Source organism: Grus americana, chromosome 21 (assembly GCF_028858705.1).
Source record: "Grus americana isolate bGruAme1 chromosome 21, bGruAme1.mat, whole genome shotgun sequence".
In the NCBI taxonomy this organism is placed as follows: domain Eukaryota; kingdom Metazoa; phylum Chordata; class Aves; order Gruiformes; family Gruidae; genus Grus; species Grus americana.
The window spans coordinates 1,294,244-1,316,969 of record NC_072872.1 but is presented as its reverse complement, the minus strand read 5'-3'; the positions used below and the strand labels follow the sequence as shown (position 1 = coordinate 1,316,969).

The 22,726-nt window shown below is 44.0% G+C and overlaps 1 protein-coding gene across 18 annotated transcripts in view; it reads right to left on the bottom strand.

Annotated features, from left to right (window-relative positions):
• Positions 1-22,726, bottom strand: part of EIF4G3 (eukaryotic translation initiation factor 4 gamma 3) — a 143,059-nt gene that overhangs the window by 57,775 nt on the left and 62,558 nt on the right. For 6 of the 18 annotated variants that reach the window (XM_054849409.1, XM_054849411.1, XM_054849404.1 and 3 more), the window contains exons 4-10: positions 18,974-19,069; positions 17,440-17,553; positions 13,699-13,731; positions 7,087-7,107; positions 6,071-6,250; positions 5,388-5,502; positions 2,044-2,144 (exon numbers count right to left, since the gene is read on the bottom strand). In XM_054849409.1, coding sequence (XP_054705384.1) covers positions 2,044-2,144; positions 5,388-5,502; positions 6,071-6,250; positions 7,087-7,107; positions 13,699-13,731; positions 17,440-17,553; positions 18,974-19,069 — 660 coding nt within the window. Of the gene's footprint in view, positions 1-2,043; positions 2,145-5,387; positions 5,503-6,070; positions 6,251-7,086; positions 7,108-13,698; positions 13,732-17,439; positions 17,554-18,973; positions 19,070-21,368; positions 21,989-22,726 lie in introns of those variants that run through there. The other 12 variants (XM_054849406.1, XM_054849420.1, XM_054849421.1 and 9 more) reach the window with 7 other exon arrangements.

The window sequence follows — 22,726 nt, the reverse complement described above, 5'->3', positions numbered from 1 at the left end:
CTCAGCGGGAGATGCTCTGGGTTGAGCTGATGCTATGCAGGAACGCCGGAATGTGGGTTTTTTTCCCCTTAATCTTAAAACCTAATTTAATCAAAACGCTCATCAACCAGTTAGGTCTAAACACATGCACCCCAGCGCATGACCCTGTAATTCAGAATATGGTCTCTACTTCTGGAAAATAAGTTTACTGCAACTCAGAAAATTTAGCAGACCGTTTAGGTATAGAACTAAGCTTGGCAGTTAGTGGAAAGTGCAAGAGGAAAGAAAAAAATAAAGAAAAAAATCAAAAGATTTCCACAGACATGAAGACAGTGCTATTGTTTGTCTGTCCACCTTCCCAAAAACTCCTGGCTGAACTCACTCCCTAAACTGCACGCAGAAGTCTCTGTTGTGCACAACCGGAAGCAAACCCAGAGACATAATCCTTCTGAGGGCAAGGGGTCTCACTGGAAACCACCGTGCTTTTTTCAATCAGCAACATATAAAGTCGTTAGCTGCAGGAGGGTTTGCGATTTATCAACTTCAGTGTCGTGGGATGACGTCTTCTTGACTCGTTGGGTTATGAAGACGAATATACACACGGTACTTCAGATGTCAACAAGATGTGGTCTTCTCTCGGCTTTGATGGGAGTTTTTCTGCTAAAACATTTAATTAACCACAGCAACAAGGACTTAAGAAGAGTTGGCATGAATTCCTACCCTCTCCTCCTCCTGCCAAGTAGTCAATGGCATTAAAACATGCCTTCCCTGTCTGAAAGCTTGTAGTACTCAAAAACTCAACTAATGGTGCACACAGATGTGCGTACACATATACGTTTAATTCTTCTTTAATTTCATTTCTTCAGTTGCGACACAGATTAGCAAACTGAAATAGCATATCCAGAGAAAAGCATCTTGGGCATTTAAAGAACCTTTTGCTTTTCTGCTTCAAAGAACTTCCCTTGGTTGGCATGGAACTGTCTTAACCACAGTTGGGTGTTTCTGAACATCTCTGCATTTCAAACAGCATCAATGGTCTGGCTGTGGCGTGCTTTGGATGCTGAAAAGAGACTCCTTGGGACTGAAGAGGATGGTGAAGAGATGGGAGAAGAGTTGCATCAGCCTTTGCTGACAGCAGCCACAGAAAAGGCCTTTCTTGCAAGCCCAGCAAACACATTGTTCGGCTCTTCCAGTTTCCCAAACCAAATGTCATCTCAAATCATCTTCAAAAATCAAAAGATACAAACATTCTGCATTTTGAGACACGTACAAATCTCATCTTTCCCCCCGCCCCCCCAGGAAACAGTTCTTGTAATGTTTTCCAGCCACTCTAACAAAGACAGTGATGTAAAGCAATTTCCTTTTCAATCGTTTAGAAATTGTTCATTCACAGCTTCAAGTCCACCCCTAACTTCTTCTGTTTAAACGTTACATTCACCTGGTGTGCCTTTACTTTTCCCTGCCGTCATCCACCTGCAAACGCGTTTAAATTCCATTCATCTGTCTGTCTCAAATTCTCACCAGTGAATTAGGAAGAGAGGAAACGTGGTCTCCAAACCTCTAACCACCTTCATAATTGTCATGCATTCAGGCTCTTTCAAGCCTGAAAATACGTTCACAATTTACTGGTTTTCTACGTTTTCCAAGGCATAATATTAAACACTTTTTGGCAATTTGAATTCCCAACATTCTCCCAAACAGACCTGAGTTTGTTCATTTCCACCTGGCTCTTTGCTAAAACTCTAAGCAGCAGCACAGGCAGCTGAGGATCCCAGGCTTGGGGAGACAATCCCACTTTCATTTACGTTCATCACAAACCCGGCAAAAATATTTTCCTTTTTGACTGGCTGAGATGTCACAAACTCAGAGCAGAAAGTCCCCAGAGAAAATTGAAAACGAGACACCACTGCAGCACGGTGCGATGTTTAATTACGCTTAGGTGTGAAAGGTAAGAGTTAGCCTCTCTGTGAAGATAAAGCTCAGTTTTACATTAAGATTGTTAGTAGTTTGCTTCTCCCTTACAACTGGGACAATTCTTAGCATGGATCGGTGATGATCACCTACCGTTTTTTTCTCTCTCTTAGCTGGTGGAGGCTGCTGCTGCTGCGTAGGCACTATGATGGGTGCTGACTGATACACCGGCTGACTGGGGTAGAAAGGTGTTCCTGGGAAAGGACAAGGCAGAAATGAGAGTGAAAAATTCCATTCATTTGCTAATGAAACAAAACCAAGTGCAAGAGGTAAAAGCAGCCACCTATTCCTCGCTCCCTTCAAAAACCAGAACATTCAGCTGGTCACCAGTTTTGTGTTTGGCTTCTCCTTGGACTACTTTGGCTAACAGGTGGCTTTGCTGTTGGTATTTTTTTTTTTTTTTTTGCTTTTGTAGAGAAATTCAGTCAAACCATTACAAAGAATTCGCAAGGTCAACTGCAACCTATTTTGAAGCACAGCCAGAAAATTTAATTACAAGCAATGTTCTTCTCATGCCGCAACACACACAAAAAAAGCACGACCATGGTTATTATTGCAAAATTACACCACGTTGATTACATTTGTAATATCCCAGGGAGTTTCATTATGGTTTTCTTTATGGAATAGGACTGGCTCAAAATGACTGAGTGCTTAAAAGACGTGCCAGACGTCAATACAGGTGGCAGGGTAGAGCTGTCCTCTCTGGGATCAGGTATATGGTGAATTTGTAAGGTGGTGCTGCTTTTTTTTTGGTGTCTTCTAAGCGTGGATACAGATGGCCTGTCTGCTTGCACTTGCATCTGGAACAATCTGATTTATTCTTTGACTGAACTAACCTTTAAATGGGAATGAAAATCTGTATTGTGTGCCTGTAACCAAAACGGGAGGTTATTGCTATCTCAAGCAAACGGTGTAATCCAAGAAAGGAAATGAAGCCAGCCCAGCACTGTCTGATTTGCAGCTTCAGAGGATTCACTCCTCAAACCGAGAGCTGGAGAGCAAAAGCTGGGAGCAGGTTCCCTGTCTGCGTACTCGGATCGAGAACTTTTCTCTGCTGAAACAGCAGGCAGGTAGCCGGCAGCGGAGAGCACTGCATCGCACCGGCAGCAGGCTGCTAAAAGCTTGGCCCACCCCATTCCTTCCCTCTTGGACGCTGCAATGAAGGTGGCCTACACGGCTCAATAAACTTTTTGTTCTGAATTTTAGATCTGGCCTCAGGGTACAAAAGTCTCTGTCAGCGTCCCCATGGCTTGGGAAGAGAGAACCCTCCTGCCTCTCTCCTTAAAAACAGCGACGAAGCCTCAAAATCTTCTGACTCCTGCTTTGGCCAAGCTGGCCAGGTGTACAAATGTGAATTTGGAGAACATGAGAGAACAGGAGCCAGCCTGGGAGCCCTGCAATCTGTTAATTACCTTGATTTCTAGTTTCCTAGAAACCAGATCTAATCAGATAGATCCCTGTCAGAGAGTGAGCTACAGCAGAACTCAAGGAAGGACTCTTCCTTTAGGAAAAAATACTTTAAAAAAAGCAAATCCCAAAAAGCAAGCGTAACTTCTGGGAAGAAACATAGCTTCTGTGGCAACAAACCAAGCACATTTGTCGGTGCAACGCTCTTTGCTCTGCGCCCAGCCTTTTGATCCTTTCCAGTTCAGCGGCACTCAAGTTTCATTCTCCCTCCCTTCCATTCATCAGCTCAAGGTCTTTCCCAATGTAGCAGGGAAACTCGCTGATACAAAAGAGAACTGAGACAGTTAAAAAAAATATGCACTGTCCATCTCCACGAGTTCTGTCTTCTGCAGTATCTTCCTTTCTCGTCTCCTTCACAGCCTACCAAACTGAAAAGATTTTGAAGTCCAGCAGCCACAATCGCTACAAAGTCCAGAGATTGAAGGGACAGGCCACTGCCAGCAGCATTACCCACGCCTGTATCGTGAATTTAGTTGTCTCCCAACGCCCTGAGCAGCGCCTGGTGAGAGACCGAACATTTTCAGGCCCTATATATATAGTGAGAGTGCAACAGGAGGGAAAGGTGGAGGAGCACGGGCAAATCCGCGATCCCTCTTCCTTGGCTAAACCTTCTCTGCCTGGAAAAGGCTCTGTGTGATGGAGGGCTCCAGCTTTGCCCACCGATGCTCCACAGATGCAGCAGCCTAAAAACAAGCTGGGATTGAAAGATTACAAGCCTCTGTGGAAGAAACCAGGCACTTTCAGGAGCGGACAGGAACCAGAAGGGAATCTTTTCAAAATTACGGAAGCGAAGACAAACAAACGGCACTAAACGAGCAGAAAGTAAGAAAGCAGACCTGTAATGGCAGAAAAAATGAGGAATACTGGGTAATTTCCTCATTTAGCGGATCAGACTTAAAGAGCAATATTTCTTCACTTTATTTTTTCTAGGATAAAGAACAGGAACTAGCTGCCTTATAACTGCTTGCTCTCCTTTTGTTCAGAAATCGCATAACCAGGTTTGAAGGCTTCACGGCAACCTTTCAGAGCGGTCCCATTAGCTCTATATACACCAAATAAATAAAAGAAAAGAAAAGAAAGAAGGGGGGGGAAAGAAGAGATAAGTAGGGAAGCAACTGGTGCTTTTCTCCCCTTCAATCTGTATTTGCAGAGAGCAAACAGACAATTCTGCCATTGGAACAGGGTTGTCATTGTTCAGCCCGGAAGGTAATCATTCACTTCTAACTCCGAAATACCGACAGCTAAAGCCACGTGGGAAGCTGATAGTATCTCTGCCCCCAACAGATTACAGAATGCACGTGGGCAGGTAGCAATCAGACTGAATAAAACACTTCAAATTTAATATCGAGAGGTGAAAACCCTTTAAAAAAAGGCATACAACAGGGTCATGACTAGAATAATCCTGGTGGTTTTTTCAAATGTTCCCATAAATGAGCAAGGGAAGGTAAATTGAAAAAAAAAAAAAGTAATGATATACATGAGTGCCAGATACCCGATTCTGCATCTCACTCAAATACAGCACGAGACCGGTGAATCAAACCCCACGGCTCGTTCTTTTCCCTCCCTGAACGCCAAACAAGGAACGCAGGGATAAGAAACATTAACTGCTGTATCGCTGTGAACATGTTCGGGGCATAGCTCAATGGAAACCAGGGCTGCCAGATGTGTTCACAATACCTTAATAAATAATAATGATGGAGCAGGGAATAACAAATAGCCACTATTCTTGTTCACATGTGATTATGGGTAGCTCTGCGAGTTGCAGCCTTTCCTTAAGCACTCACGCAAACAATACTCTGTTATTGTGAATTTTTCAGGAGTGAATAATAAGGGCTGTGACACAACCAAATCGAGCAGCTATTTGAAGTTCAAACAAATGCTAATCCATTTCACTATTATAAATCTTCAGTTTGACAACAGAAAAACACACCCAGAAAATACTTTTTAAGAAATCTCCAAGCAGAACTTACCATAGGCATTGGGGAATTCTCCTGGACCTGGTCCTGGATAAAAGGGTCCTGGTCCTGGCGGCTGAACGGGATACTGCTGCGGGGGCCCGACATACGGAGGGCCACTGTGACGATACTAGGAGGGGAAATAAATAAATAAATAAATAACCATGGGTTTACAAGGAGTTGGGCAACTTCCTGCTGTTGCATAGGGAACTTGTAATCGAGCCCCTCAAATCAACGGGGATTTGGTTATCAAATTGATTAATTACAGATTCGGAAGCGTTACTGTCAGAGAGGCGAGTTATGTTGTCTAAAGACAAGGCAGCAAGGACATCAGAGGTGAAGTAGGAAAGAATCTCTCCCCGGATTTCAGTAGTACTGTGTTTTTATAAGGCCCAAGGTTTTAGAGTAATTGCAGAGCTATTATGTCAATTTAGATACATTTATAGCACTAAACATTTTCCAAGAGCTTAATCTCACACTGTTTTTGAGGGAGACCTCAAAAACTAGAAAGGTAATTTATTCTTTCTGCCTCCAAGCTCAGAAGAACAAATACTTCACGCAGAGAAAGGCCAGAAGCTAAATATGCAATGACCAGCTTCATTTCACCCCCCGCAAACTCTGTGGCAAGTCTTGGGAACATCCAGACGGAGCAAATGTTGCTTTGCAGTTCCTCAGGTGCCCGGCTAATATATTTTTACCTGTGGTATACAGTACTGGGGGCCCTGAGGCATTGGGTAGGGCATTGGCAGATGATTAACCATCATGATGTGTTGGTTGGTTTGATACACCGCAGTCGGCGTTTGCGCACCAGGACGGATGGAAGGGCTGCTGTTCTGGATCGTAGCTCTCGGAGGCTGTATCTGCGGCCTCTGAAAAAACTAGGGCAGGGAAGGGAGACAGGAAGGAAAGGGGAAAGAAAACAAAGAAGCGGTCAGACTTTCTGGGGGGGAAAAAAACCCCTGAAATGTCATGACAATATTAGAATTATAAAGCTACTTTCAAAGGGTTGCCACGGATTCAGAAAACTGCAGGACAATTTCTCTGTACATAGCAAGATCATGCCACAGCCTTCTATTTTACAAGGTAGAAAAAGGTAAGAAACTTTAAACTCCAAGAATTATTAGTTTGTATCTTTTGAATTATCCAGCTCAGCTTTCAGAGCGAAGGTTAGAAAAATTATTTTTGTCAAATATAGTTTTTATAAGGTGGGTTGACTGCCAAAAAAGCCACCTTTATAAACATGCTAAGGAAATAAAAGATCAAGGCAACTGTTTCAATATACCTCCAGAACAGCTAAAAAGCCAGATTTTTAAAGGCCAGAGCCACCCCATGCTTATCCTTTCCTCAAAGTGAGCCGGGTGATTTGTCTTGCCCTCCGTTTTCAGAAAGGTGGCAACCTCTTTCAGGGTGGCACCAAACTCTTCTACCACGTTTGCATGAAGTGATGCCCCACGCAGATGGACTGGGTCCAGGAAACCAAGCAGCCCACCGGTACACGCTCCGTTCTCAACCCTTACGCGCCGGGGAAAAAAAAAAGGCATCGGCATCCACGGAATGGAGCATTCACGGCACTGGAAGCCTCTGCTCTGGAGTCTTTGCAATCTTGAAACTCAAGTCGGTAAGATATGCATCAGACATTAACGCATTCACTAACGGAGTAATGATACAAGTGAGAGACACACTTATGCCATGCAGAACCAGGAGTTAAAATTACCTGTATAGGTCTGAATCCTCCCTTCAATAACGAAGCAAGAAAGCAGCAGGAAACAGAAAGAAAGCCAATGGAACAGCTTACAGATCAATAGGAAGGAATAGGATATAACATGCACCCTAATTGCACACAATTCCATTCATCTTTCTATCCTGCTTGGACTAATCTCTTACAGAAACAGCAAGAAAAAGACACTGAACTGGTACCGAGGATTCTTCTACCAGAATCCCAAGGCAGGGGTCAGACACTCGGCTAGAAAAGTTTTATATGGAAGTATAAAAGTTTTTTTTAAAAAAAAAAGGGAAAAAACCCCAAACCAAACCATGATTAACTGCGGGGAAATACGAAACTACAGAAAGACTTCATGTTTACTCTGTTCCTAAAACATTAAACATTTTTCCTTTCTGCTCTCTTTCAGTGACACAGAGATAGCAGATAAAGCAGAAAGTCCTTGCTCAAATCATGGATTTGGTCTCCACTTCTGGCCCAAGACTGGAAGGATAAGAAATGTCATGTATTTAATCCTTAAGCAAAAAAAATAATAATAATTAGGTTGTCATACATCACATCAAAGACTGCTGACTGATGAAGTGCATCGATGCAAATAGTCTGTGAGTAACTACATCGTAAGCGGTGAGTAAAGAGTGGTAACCACCAAGGAATGAAAGAATGAACTGGGCTTATCTGCCTCGGCATTCGGAGAATGAAGTAGGGTGGGAGGAAGCTGTGACGCCTCTACACTTGACATGACAATGAACTTAAAGTGGTCATTCTGGTGAAGACTTTATGACACCAACGCTGTTCTCACACCAAATGATTTCACCAGGAAAGCCACGGATGACTCCCCACCTCAGAAATCCAGACATCATTAAGATGAGCGCAACGCTTTGACGTCCAACCCTGTGAATCCAGATGAAGAATTGTCACCAGCACACCGCACAATGTGACCTGAATTAGGAGACGGCAACTGTTTGGGGAGGAAAGTCTGGTAGCCAGAGTGCAGAAAGAAAAGCTGTAGAGCAACACACAGCCGTGCTCTCGCGTCAGTACAATTTGTGTGGCACGGAACTACACGAGTCTTGCATGAAACAAGGGCACGTGCTGAGTTTATGGCGAGAGTAACCAGAGTGCGCAATTTTTCAATATCCAAAGACACCAAAAAGTGCAAAAGTCCTCTCTTCTTTCACCGCACGTTAGTGAATGATGACTATTTCTGACCCGTTAGCAGGTTACAGCAGAAGTCTCCCCAGAGGAGAGGAGGGAAGTCAACAGCCACCTCGACTCTGTATTTACGCAGGGTGAAAACGGGCTGGAGGCTGCAGCGAGACCTCTCTACCTATAGTAACTACATCCCCAGGGCAGCAGGGAAAAGCCTTCACCCTGAGATGGGGGGAGTCCAACGGAGTGAAGCCTGCTCCTCAAGTTTCTGCTGCACCCACATAACCTGCTAATAACATCACTGAAACCACCGAGAAAAAACTTACAGCAACAGAAACTCCTGGTTTACAGCAGCTTTTCATTTCCATCACTGGCAACTGGTGCCTAAGGAACTTCGTTTCATGAAACGCAAGCCGGCTCGCTCTCCTGCCATAGCAGAAGGGAGGAAAGCACGCTTGGTGTGCCAAAACTGGTGCTGGGTTGCACGGGTTTGGTCTTCCATCAAGCGTTAACCACCACACCAAGCTCTTCTACAGCAGAAGGAGGATCTCTGATGAGGAAACTCTAGGTTAAAAAACCCAGCCTCTCAAAAACATTCTGTACTTCCCACACCATTGCAGATGTAGCTCAAATCCGGAGATGAAGAAAAAAGGAGGAGGATTTCACTACTAAAAGGAAGATGGACACAGCGAGAAGAAAAGCAGATCCATTATTCCAAGCAACAAGACCATCAAAAGCTTTGGAAGTGCCAAAAAAGCAATATTCAAAGTAATTCTTAGAAATGTTTCACTATTGTGACTTGATTTGCTAAAAAACTTGCCTTGCGACGTCAAACAGATGCCTGCACAGACAACATCTTCAAGTAATGCTAATGATTTCCCATGGGAGAACACCAGGAGATCAAAATCTGAGATATCTTGTCTCTATTTCTTCTAATAAGTGCAGGACTTGGCATGGAGGATATCCAGGACCCGCTCAGGACCAGAGTGAAGGTACCCTGGGCCACAGCAAAGCTTCCGATAGAAACCTTGTGTTACATCAACCCTTCCTCAACTACTTCCTACAAAAAAATTAAGTCCTCCTATGTCTGATGATGGTCAAAGTAGCGTGAAACTTGCTACATGGCAGTTCAACAACCAGTGAGGACCTGAGTCGCGGTCCTCCACTCATGATCCTATCCCTTATCTGTCCAGCTCTGTTAGGGAGGGATTTCTTGGATCATCTTGGAGTCTGCGCTACTGGGCAATCTCAGCAGCCCTTCATCTACTTGCTCAAGGAAGCCTTTCTGGAAAATAAAAAAAAGCTTGTTTCAGCTGATGAGCTCCCGCTTTATAGAATAAAAACCTCTCCTTGGCACCGAAGAATCAGGGCTTGCACCTTGCAACGCTGATTACACCTTGCTTTTATCACACTGCTCCTCCTTGTGCAGCATCCTCACGCTAACCAGTTTCTGGCTTTGTGCTCGTTAAGTTTGCTGCAGACACATACCTGCTACTTGTGCCTGAGTAATACTACTAATAATTAGCAATAACTTACTAATAGCAAGGAAATCCACTGCTAACCTCCTGCCCACCCCTCTCAGCACTACACTGCCATTTCCTTCTCAGTCACTCCTTATATATACACGTCCCGATATCCTTTTATTAACCACCATCTTCTCCTCCTTAATTGTCTTCCCCCATGACCCCATGTCAAAAGCCTGTTGAAGGCCAGCCAGGTAAGAGGCTGCCATCCAGAAAAATCAATGATCAAAGAGAGTACCAACCTTGTTCTGATAAACCACCACTGCATTTTAATTGATTTTCTATTTACTCTGTATTTCTAAGCCATCGCTTCCAGTGAAACGTCTGTGGAGCACTCCCTCCGCACTCTAAAAGCTTCACCAAAAAATAAACCTGTGGTAAGAGCACTGAAAACAAATCTATGCTAAGCTTTGCCCATCGTGCATAGGCACCCATCTTTTTTTTTTTTTTCTAGATCAGATCTGGCAGTTGCGATGGGTCCCCAATGCCTTGCAGATGGTGGCGGAGAAAGGAAACAAAAGGAAAGTTCAACAAGTTGTCATCAGTGCCATCAAATCAAATTGCACCCCCAAGCTCTCCGCTTCAGTTAAGCTTCTTATATCCTGTTATTAATTTTTAGTCTTTTTGGTCTGACCAGAAAGGCTGGTGGGATCACCTGGCCCTGACCTGGAAGGAGGAGGAGGAGACGTCTGCACAGGCAGCACAGCAGGAACCACGTCTGCTTGCAGATGGAAGTTGGCACGTTATATCTGAGCTTTCAAACTTCAACACAGGCACCATGGCTCGGCCGAGGAGCTGCAGCCCTGAGATGGAAAGATCTGGTGCCAGAAGCAGGAGCCGCAGCAGAAAGCCCGCAGGTCCACATCTCGCTTCCCCAGTGGCCACCAGCAACCCAGCAGCAGCCCTTGGGGCTGCTAAAAAGCAACACGAGACTTGCTCTCCCCCCTGCCTCAGCGTTTCCCAGATTTATTATTTAGTAAATGATAAAATGGGGGGGAAAGCCCCGCTTTTGGTGTCAACCATGGGATTCGAAACATGGAAGCTCCTTTCCATGCTCACGGATAAAGACAGAGAAATGACTATGGCAGCCGTTTCCAACTGCTTTCTACCTCGAGATACTCCCAAAAGCAACAAAATGGGTAATCTTGAGTCAGCTCAGGGAGTAAATTCCCGACCTCTCCAAATCACAAGGCTTTTTAACAGCAGCACCCGGCCAAACCCAGCTCTCTGTTGTATAAGCTGTACCCAAAAGAACTCGAGTAACCCCAAGCTAAAACTGGAACAAACTACAACAGCAACTTCAAACTAAATTAGTCTGCCATAAACAGTAAACTAATCTCAAATACAAGTCTCAGTCAGAAAGGGAACTATGACATTTCAGTTTATACTTGTTCTTATTTCTGTTTTTAATTACCCTGGCCTCTTCTGAGTATCCATTTTAAAATAACCCATATGCTCCTGAAGTCACTTCTTAAATTAAGGGTTATTCTACATTTTGGACTTCAGATTAGAAGGACAATTGAAACCAGCAGTTTTCTTCACGAGGATCAGAAGGAACAAAGTGACTCAAGAGCTTCACCGAGAAAGGGAAAAAAAAAAATAAAAAGGGATGTTCCGTGCACCAAGTGGGAAACGGAGCAGCAAGCCCAGGCAGGGAAGCAGCTAAATCCGCTACAGCATTTTGCGAAACCCCCAAGTTGACAGTACATTTAAAAATACCCCCACAAAACACTTTGTAGGGCCCATTTTCTTTCTCCTCTAAAATGAGACTTTTCGGTGGTTTCTCAGGTAGCCGTGTTACCTGAATCAAGGATTACCGATACACATTTAACTTTTGATCAGAACCACTGCAGCTGGTGTCATTTGACTCCAGCCACCAGTAGCTACCATCCTAAATCTCGTTCTAATATTTTCTCTTACACAGAGTTTAATTACATTTTCTACACCATCAGCATCTATCAACCACCAGGGCAGGCATTCCCATGCAGAAAAAAAGAAAAAAAAAATGCTTATAAAGTTGCCGGTCAACTTCAGGTGCTTAAATCATGCTAAATTGAGTACTTTAAAGATCTAATAATTACAGGAAATAACATTAAAGAACAATCCATTATTTGACTGAAAAAGACACAGAATCAATCCGAGGCAGATGTTAATAAAATCACACTGGGATTGACACGGGAATCGTTGCAAACCTCATCTTGCTGCCGCTTTCTTAGAGGAGCACGTTATGCTGTTGCAACGAATACTAACACCGCTATGGTGGGCGATTCGATCGACTTAGTACTTTTTAGGTTACAAAATCTCAGCCTCGAAGTCTACTGCTGATGTTACACAATTTAAGCATGTCAAAAAGTTTCCCATGTGAGAATAATTATTTCTCTTGGTCTCAAGCGTCCTCCAAGTCTTGGGTTCCTCGAGTCTCGTGGTCCAAAAATCTGTCCGCAGTGAGTTCACTAATTTTTATGAGCATATTAAATGGCTCACACTGAATATATAATTTGCCTTACTAACAACTTATGAAAGAACAAGTTTCTGAACAGAGATGCATTTTCCGTAGTGCATAATATAAACACAGACCTGAAGTTAAGGTCAAGAACAAAAGTATTTAAACAAGATACTAATTCCGTCGTTCCCTACATTGCCCGGTCACCCTGCAAACATTCCTCCATCGCCGCCTGGCAATGCAATCCCTCGCCACGCACAAAAATCATTTCCCTCCCTCTCTCCCATGACATTTGCCTGCAAGCAAACAAGTGCAAAGGCCTCATTCTACTTTTTAAACCCCCTTTTTTTTTTGTCCTGCTTTGGAAGGATGCCTGCCTCCATGCTGCACTCTGAGGTGGAAGGAACAAAAATGCTCAGCTTTTTGGGTGGCTGTGCCCTCTTAATGCACTTACCTGCTCTCCTGGACAGTACTTTCCCAAAGCTGCTCATCTCTACAGTACTAAATCAGACTAACAGATAATTCTCCTGGAACAAACCTTCTGTGACTTCCCTGTCCCAACATCGCTGAAGTTAATGGCATTTTTTTTTCCTATTAATTGGGTGGAAACGAAATGGTTCCAAGCCAAGCGAAGGAAGAGCGACACGGAAACAACCGAATCTGGGAGAGCCTTCTTGCCCTTGCCGTGCCTCTCCTCCTCTCTTCCACCCATCATGCCACTTCTGTCCTCTCAAAAGCTACAAGCAGCAGCAAAATCAGTCCCCAGGGGAGAAGGGTTTTGGTAAAGACGCGTGTAGGTGACAGAAAAGACAACTTCGGACACCTTGACCAGGACAGAAGGGACCTGTGCATCTGTCCCCAGCGGTCCTCTGGGTATTCCTGCCACCCTAATAAGCGCCGCCCATGAGTTTCATGAGCCAGAGCTATTCCTAATTTGCGTTCTTCTTCATTAAGTGGTTCCTTACAAAGTCCAAGTCATGCAACGGGAATACTATAAAGCTTCCTAAGTGTTTGGCTTTCATAGGGTGAGGAAAAACAACATTAAGCAATGCGATGATAACAGATAACCAGGCATATCACACAAGAAACGTATGAATCAGAGAGTCATTTGCCTCGCTCAGAGTCTGAAAAGTAGGATTTTCTCAGGGATGCCCAGTTCTTGTGGACATCTTCAGCTCAGGCAACTTAACCCACCAACTATTTGGGGAAATATTTGGCAAAGTTACTAGCAATTTGAAAAGGCAAACGAATCTCACCAATACCTGGCATCGATCTCTACAGCTTCTCCTTTCCTATAGAAAAGGCGTTAAGTGGGGTGGTTAAAAGCGTTACTCTGCATTGCAGGCAGCTTGTTAGCGGGGTTATGCATGTGCTAGTAGCTACTAGGGGCTGGTTTCCAAAGGTTCTGAGTTAGTGGGTGAACAACCTCCAACCACCCGCCTCCCCCAGCCAATTAGTTTAGGATGATAATGAAGGGGCAGGGTACTGTACCTGGTGATGGGCAGGTCGAGGCCCCGCTGCAAACTGAGGAAAGGCGGGAGAAACAAACACAAAAGGAAAGGCACAAAGAGTCAGAAACACCACAACGAAACCAAAATGTCACACTCTATGCAAAATAAACCCACAAGGAAAAAAAAAACAAAACCAAACCGACAACAAAAAAAACCACAAAACAGTCAAAAGCTTTGCTGCGGGACGGTGACAGACAGGGACTGAGATATAACGAGTGAACATCGCTACGGGGGGAAGTGTGCTGCTCGAGAGCTGGGAGGTAAAGAGCCAAGCTGCTAGTTATTTTACAGGTACTCTGGTGCAGGAATGCAGGCATTCTTTATCCTGCCTGGGGGGAAAAAAACAAAATAAAACCAAAACCCAACTTAAAAACAAGCAGCAGTGGAGATTTTAAACTGTTTAAGGTGGAGGTAAATGGTTAAAGCAGCTGGACTCAGAGCCGTTCCAAATATTTGGTGGGAGCGGAGGATGGAGAGTCCCGGCTGGAGAGCGGTTAAGAGCCAGGTAGGCACAGCTAGCGTGCTGCCGGCGAGGGGGCCGCCGGAATTCCCTGCAAGGCAAAGATCAGCAACTCTTTGCAAGTACACGCAGTGAAATTTCGTTTTCAGGGTTTTTTTTCCCCCCATAGTATAACCCTCCTTAATGAGTTGGATTTTTCACCCCCACCTGAAACCTGTGGTGTCCCCGGGGAGCCGAAGGCAGCAGAGCTGGGATGGAGGACAGGAGGTCCTGGTTCCCAGCCCTGAGCTCAGGTTACTACATCACTTCCCACCCACATGGGTCACACACGGAGGAAAGTAATCAGTATTTAACATGCTGAGTAAACATCAAAAGCATTTTCCGATAAGTAACTGATTGTTAAAATAGAAATAAAAATGAATGCAAGAAATGGAAAATAGAAATAAAGATGACAAGGTATCTTCTTCCAGAAGCCGAGTTAGGTATTTAAACCCTTAATTCTCAGTGTAATCAGCAGAGCTCCACGATGAGAGCAGATAAATCTATCCATATTAACTCCAATAACTACACGGAGCAAATGAAACTGGATCCCATGGCGGCTTTTTATCCACCGCATGCCTCTACCTGTTGCTATTTGCGATGGCTCGGGAACTGAGGCACGTGCTGAAGCACGCGGTACAGTCCACCTCTGCTAAGGGATTCGGTACGTTTTACTTTCTGCCTGAGAAGAGTGATCAAAACTGGCGACTAATTATTGATTTTCTCAATAAGAGGGTTTTTTCAGGAAGAAAAAGTGGACCGGGGTTCACTTGCAGCCCTACCTCCCAGCTAGTTGAGTGCCATCAAACATGAGAAGCAAAGTACAAATATTCACCGGTCCATCTGATTTTCTCCTTTATAAACACTTTAATTGCCTATATTTAAGATTTCCAAGAACTCATCTACTAATATCGGTGTTTACATATCCCTTCTATCCTTCACCTCATCGTGACACTTGGATGAAAAGTCATAAAAACCTTCAGAAATGAGAAAATATGCACACACAGAGTATTTCTAGTACAAGAGTTGATAAAGAATGACCTGCACTGATTCACCAAACGACTTTTCCCACCCTGAAAAATTTTCCCTAAGCCTTACATTAAAGAGAAAAAAAAAAAAAAAAAAAAAAGGCAAAACACGACCATTTCCTAGGACTAAAGATCTAAAATTTCTGTTTTAATAGCAGCCACAGGACAGAAGCGCCCAAAGACTCGCAACATCCTCCCAAGGCTCAGAGTGTGAAGAGGAGAGTGGCTCTGCCGACGAGAAACAGGCACCTGGACGAGTCTCGGGAGGTGAATGCACTTCAAGTCCTTATTTTCCTAGAGGAAAAACTCCTCAAAACCAGTTCAAATGTCTTGTGTTTGAGAAAAGGGAATAAAGCCTTACCCTGACACAAGCCTTTCCGGCGGGGCTACGCACTCCACGTTATACACCAATGAAAAAACCAAAAAACTTAATCAAAAAGAGAATGATGGGGTGCAAAAACCTTGTGCTGCTTAACTTCAGGGCCGAAGTACCTCTCTTATCACTGTTCCACAGGAAAGATTCGTTCTCGCTGCGTTTAAAAAAAGAGCTGGAAGCTTATGTCTTAAGAAGCTATAGTCCATGGTGAAAAGTAATATGCATTACAAGAAAAAAAATAATGAAATAAAACAAAACCTCAAAGTTAGTGAAAAATACCCTAATCTATTTTGCACTGGTCACCATTGGCTATTGATTTTTTTTTAATTTTTTTTTAAAAAAATAATTCAGGTTGATAGGATTTATTCCTATTAGTAGCTGTAAGCAACAGAACAAACTGTAGTCACTGCTGGCTCAGAGTAAAATAGACATTTTGGGTTGGTTTTTTTTTCCCTCTGTCCGATGAAGGAAGGAGATCGAAAGGAAAGCTTCGTTACGAAACCTGGGTCCAACATTTCCGCCACCCACACTCCTTACGGTCCTGCTCACTGCTCTGTGGACAGCAGGGCATGTTCTCTAGCTGCTGATGTTGAGCTGGCACGCCTCAAGCCTCTCTGAAAATAAACACTGCTGGAGCGCTCAAACACCCTCTCTGACTACGATTTTTTTTTTTTGGCAGACCTCCTAGAATTTTGTGTTAAAATCACCTGGTTTGTGTTAAAATCACCTGGTGCTTGGGGCTGGTATTGGCAAGAGCTAACGGATCATTTTCAGTAGTGCTGAATGACTCTGATTTTGTTTTCCTTCCCCCCAGCCGAAGCTGCGCTTTGAAATTCTCGCTATCGGAGTGACGCTACGATGCTAACGGGGAGAAAACATGAAGCCAGTTGGATTGCAAAGGCAGCTGTCCTAGAAGGAACAGAAAAGCCCAAACTCTGCAGTTACCAACGGCCCTTGGATGCAGAAATAGAATGGAGGAAGCTCCGGCTGCTCGAGGAAGCGGGGTTAGGATCAACCCCATTAGTGCAACAGCCTAATTACCCACGACAGCCGCACCAGCTGCGTGACGGACGGGACTGTGCTACGGAAGCCTAGGGATGGCAAAGACATCCTGCCGCCTTCCTCATCCCCTCTTCACCCTCCCCTCACCACCAAAAAAAAAAAAAAAGGACGGTTAAAAAATAAATTCAAAAATAATAATTTAAAAAAATAGTAATAATAAAACAAGCCCAGAACAAAATGCAAGAGTAGTTCAGGACCGGGCTACTCTTGCGTTTGGTTTGGGGTGGGGAGGTGGAATGAGATGTTATGGGTGCGGCTTGGAGTAATGGGGGTGGAAATGGTCACTAGCAGAGCAGGTGGCAAAAACTTCATACAGGAGAGTTTAAAAAAAAAAAAAAACAAAACCAAAACAAACAGAAAAATGGCTGACAACTGCAGACAAATTCTTCCTCGATACCTCCTCAATAACAGGGCCAAAACCCTATAATTTGACACATTTCCGGCCAAATTTCCTGAAGATGTTATCCGTTGAGCGACAAACCCAAAGACGCCCTGGTCTCTGCCCTACACCAGGTCAGACCCTCCCCAACTGCAATTCAACTTTGGACCTTGCGTCGCTTCTTAACCCGGCAGAAACTGCCACGGGAGCTCATGCTTTTAGCAAAGAAGCAAAATCAGTGCATTTCTGTAGATCAGCCAACAAAAAAGATGTGGTAAAAAAAAAAAAAAAAACCAAAAGAAAGAAAGGAAGAAATAAAAACAGTGCCATCGGCACAATTGCCTGCAAGAAGGAGTACAGTTTGTTATATTGCTTACAATGCAGTATTTTATCCAGCCTCTTCCAGCCAGGGACCTGTAAACCGGACTCTGTTCCAAAACCTTCCTCCTCTTCCAGTTGTCTGTGCAATGTATTGGCACTGTTCTGCTGGGCTGTCAAAAAAACTGGTTTAGAGATGCAGCTCTTCAGTCAGGTTTTTGCTCCAGTTCTAACCATATAAACTTATTTGCGCTTTTCAACAATTAAAGATAAAGATGAGTATACTTACTGAGAAAAGAGGGGGTTTTATACCATCAGTATCCCACGTTACTGATCAGAACGGGGGACTAAGGAGGTGGGGGGGGATCCGGTTACAAATTCACAGCTGTCCACATCACAGAAACTTCATCAAAACCAGTGTTAATTGGTTCGTTCATCAACACAGAGGTTAATGGGCCTCAGAACTAACGCTCCAGGGAATCCTCTGGAGGCGAAACCTCCAGAAGTGGGGCAAGCGCATCGGTGTGGCTGTACACGGGGGGAAGCTTGCCCTGTGTGTGTGTATATACATATATATGTGCGTGTGCGTGTGTGCGCGCTGCGTGGACAAACAGAAGGCTTCTGTTTCGGAGGCTTTCAGTTGCCACACTTCAGCAGCGTTCATCTTACTCTGAGAAGAGCGCTGGGAACAGCGCGGTGGTTTTACAGGTAAGCTGAAAGCGTTACGACGCAGATGTGGATTCGCAAAAGGCGCAGGGATTGCGGCTCCCTTGGCTAACTGAGGCATGAGACATCGTGACGGTAAGCTACCGTGCCTCCAGAAGCTAGGCTGAGCACCTGATGCCCTAGGAGGGACTCCTAGCATCGCGTGGAACTGCGCTACGAGCAGAGGTTCCCCAAAAAGAGCTTGGTTTGGGGAACTAAAGTCCTACAATAGCAGAACAGTATAACAATACATACACCAAACAAATAAACAAAAAAAAAAAAAAAAAGATTATGGACAATTAAACCTAAAGTTGGATGAAAAAGGGGCTTACCACAAAAAGATCTGGGTACACAGAACCTCTAGGTTAAATGCGTGAGCACCTACAGGGTGCTAGGCAGTAAATGGTTAGAACTGATCCAGTGGCACGGATTCGGAAGTAAAGCCCAGAGGCCACTGGAGACTGAGTGCTGCTGCAGAGAATCGCTTTCTTTACTGATCTTTGGTCTATCCCTTTACGAAATACCTCCTTAAAGAAACAAACCAAAAAAAAAAGTGAAGAAAAGAGAAAGATTCTGGTAATGAATCTAAACTCTAAAATGAAGTGAACCTGAAAGCAACTGTGCTAAAAATAAATGGTGTTATCTGGACATAGATGAGAATCCCTCCATTGCTTCTTTTCTGATAAGCCACTTTAAAAGGACAATTATCCTACCAGGACAACGGCTGAAAAATTCAATCAAGATTTGCCATTTGGAACGTGCTTCCAGTTCAGCAAAACACGCTTTCCAGAGAACCGGCCAAGTGCTATAGACACACACATACACACAGAGAAACACACAGACGAGGAAAGAAAGAACGTAAGATAACGCAAACATGGGCTCCCTTACCGGCGAGCGGGTCTGAGGCTGCGTGTTCATTGTTTGAGGGGCTTGAGGGTACACCAACGTGGTTGGAGCTGCATTCTGTCCTGAGGGGTAAGGAGCCTGCCAGGGAACAAGAAAAGGAAATAAAAAATGAGCATATCCAACGATTCGCTCTCCAAAATAGGAACTGAACACGTTATCAGATGGACCGCTGATTAATATTGAGATAAAGATGACAGAGGTGATCGTGATGGAGAAAGCCTTCTCCATCAAGGACCCAACCAATTTATCAACACTACCCTGAGCTCCCCAAGTGCCGCAGCGGAAAACGTGGCAAAGAGGAACGTCAACGCAACACCGCATCACTGAAACCCCACGTTGTGCGAACACCTGGCTGCCTACTTTCCAAAAAGCCTCCTCTGAACACGTTTCCGATGGTAGGTATTGCCGATAAATCCTCCAAAATAAGACAAAGGACAAAAACCAAGCTCAAATGCATTTAATACAAGCCACTGCTGCTTTAAAGCATTTGCGACACAGTGAAGGGGCCTGAAATCATTACAGATGTAAGGCAGACCATGGGTTGTGTAAATTTTTCATAGTTCCACTGACTTCAATGGGCTATAACAATTTATACCAGCAGATGCTCTCCTCCACGTTATTTGCCCAAAGTAACAATAAACTGGAGCTGTAGAGTTATGTTGGTTACGCATTTTAACAAGACATTTAGAAGTAACTTTTCAGAACACTTTTTTCCTTTCTTTTAAAAACAAAACCCAAAAAACCTTATTTTTAAATGTATTTAATAATTTATTATTGTAATGGCATAAAACCCAGCCACTAACCTGCAACAACCTTCGCTTTCAAGAGGAATTATCCCAAACTCCACATGCTACCCCGTAGCTCCCGCACGACTCCATCGCAAGCCACGTCTCCAGCTCTTCCCCCTCCACTGTCTATCCCTTGTGGTGCCAGCTCTGGCCACTGGCATTACTAAAGGTAACCACTGTCCCTACTCACCTCCTGGCCATCATATTTATTTGATAAATAAAGGAGCTCATCAAGTCTTGGGTCTCCTCTGGGAGGTCTTTGGGCTCGCTTTACTGATTACGGGAGAGGATTACGCTTTAAAACATTGCGATACCTCTCTGTACGCAGAATTATGATATATTCACACCGCAAGCCTTGCTGAGGAATCCCTTCTCCTCTTTGAATTTCATGGCCCTTGCATGACAATTCAAGAGCAGGTCTAAGGAATAAAGGGAAGCGTTTCAGTCCGTAACGTGGGATTGAGAGAACAGGTTTCACTGCACCAGCCCTCAGGCACCTTTCAGGGTACCTTTCATTTGAACTGTGCTATATTTGATTTGAATAATTAAGTTTCGAAACAATAAATCCAAGTTCTAGTTGATAGGCTAAACCTGTCTGTATTAAAGAAAGAAAAAAGAAACTTGTAGAACTTTAGCTATCAAGAGAGGTGATCCAGCATAAAGCCTGAAGCTCCGTTTTAGGCAAACGGCTGAAGGAGCGGTGTAGAAACAACATAAAACGTCCCGTTTCTAGAAAGAAACTCAGTCCCGAAGCCTGCAAAACTTCCCAGTCTAGAAGCTGGGGTCTCTCTGTTACTCTTTTTTTCTTCTTTTTTCATCCCTAGACATGACATCTCCACTTAATCTCCTGCTGATCAAAATGTAATCCAAGGTAAATGAAAATCTAGTTTAGAAACAATCCGACCAAGGAATTTTCCAGGCTCAGAAAACAAAAGCGATGAGGGGACTGAGCACAGCCTGAAAATAGTCCCAGTCCAGACACCTCCTGCTGCAATACCTCCTATTCCTACTTTGGGACCACACTCAAACGGATCACTAAAGAGCAAAACTTAAAACACGAATACACAGACACTTAAGGACGCTCTTCCTACTACATGTTCTGCTATTTTCTCCCCCATTTTCACATTGCTTTTTGGGTCAGAGATGATAAAAACGTATGTCTCCAAGTACACTACTAAATCTTTGCCATGATTTAGGACACCAAAGCACACTTGGAAGAGTATTTAGCTGAAGAATGTTGTTCTGTAGTACTTTATATCAATACAGCAGTACAGACTCTGGTTCAAGAGCAATTAAATGCTTTAATCAGCTCCTGCTATGGAAGCAGCAACCTCTGGCAGGTAAGCAGGGCAGGTTTTCTGCTGCCCCTCCTCTCCAGGAGCTCATCTGGTCTAATCTCTCTCCAGCCAGGGCTTCCCTCCCTTCTTACCACCGGCAAAACCCCCAATTCATGTTAACAACTAATTTGCAAGAAGTCTTCTAATTTTTTGACATGTCAGATGCAGCATCAAATATTTTCCCCTTTTATTTGACAAGTGTGATTCTGCTTGAGCTGTTCGTGTCAATGCTGTATAATAAACAGTATGTACCGTATCTCGCAGCAGTAACGACACCATAGCACGGCGTAGCACTAACGAGATGCGGGGAAACTCCGCTATCTTTTCATCCACCACCTAAAGAAGTTGTCCTGCGTTTGTAGCATCTTGCTGCTGACTTTCTCCATCTGGGATCTCTGCCCAAACTGAGATTAAGGCTTCTCCCCTTGGAGGATCAGCGGTTTTCCACGTCAATCCACGCACCTTGCGAAGGGTCCTGATGCTACTCTTCAGATCCTAGCAGGCAGCAGCGAGGATGCAGGGTATGCGATTGTGTCAGGAAATATTATGAAAACTCATGTGGAAGCGGACAGGCTGACCACCAGCTCCTCGTGCCTCCAGCTCTGCATCGTGAGAGAAGAAACCTTACCCCAGACGGTTTGAACTGCTGCTCCCGCAGCGTCTCAGCAAAAAAGGAGGAAAATATCCACTCTTCTTCCCCTTCTTCAGGCTTGTGAATTGTGTTTTCTTCAGACTTAACTTGCACTAAGTCAGATATAACGTCCCCAAAGTCCTTACCCACCTCCAAAACAGCCCGAGTTTTCTTTTAATCACCCAAGCACAAGGAAATTGGAAAGAGGTAGCACAGCTATCATTAAGTCTAAAAAACAATAAGTTTTAGCAGAAAGACTAAAGCAGGCATTTTTAAATACAGTGCCAAAGACAACCACCTCACTGCTAACAGATGTCATTTCTGACACTAGCAGGGCTGAGAGGCAAATGCAAGACGACGCAATCTAGTGTTAAATTTGCTTTAGTATTTAAACCCTATCAGAAGATGTATAGCATTGAGTTATAAATAAAGAAAAAAAAAAAAAGCACATGAAGGCTGAAATAGCAACCACTGAAGGGCTTCTGCTATTAAGTCGTCATCAAAACAAGGTAATTTTGGACAGCCCGGGCTGTTTCTAACCCAGACGACTGCTCCGGGTGCTAGGTTCATAACTGCAGCCTTGAGGAACGAGTGCAATACAAATCCCCCTGAAGACAACAAACATCACCTAAATAAACATTTCACAACTATTACACAACAAGAAATGCTTCTGGCTGTGCTTTCACTGGTATTTGTGCTAAAACAAAATGGGGTGGGAAGAAAAAGGAGGGGAAAAAAAAGTGCTTTCTAAATTTGTGCAGGTACTAAGGTAACATATAAGTACGTGGCAGCCTAAATAAACTATCAAAACATCCACCAGAATAAATCACAGCACTCCGTTGCTTTTCAGAGGAGTCAGCTGATTAAGAGTATTGCATCCATTCATCTGTCAAAAGGACTTTTTTCTGTGCCAAGCATCTAAATAGGTACAGAAAGGAATATAATCACATGCAGTCACGCTGGAAATATGTGGCTTTTA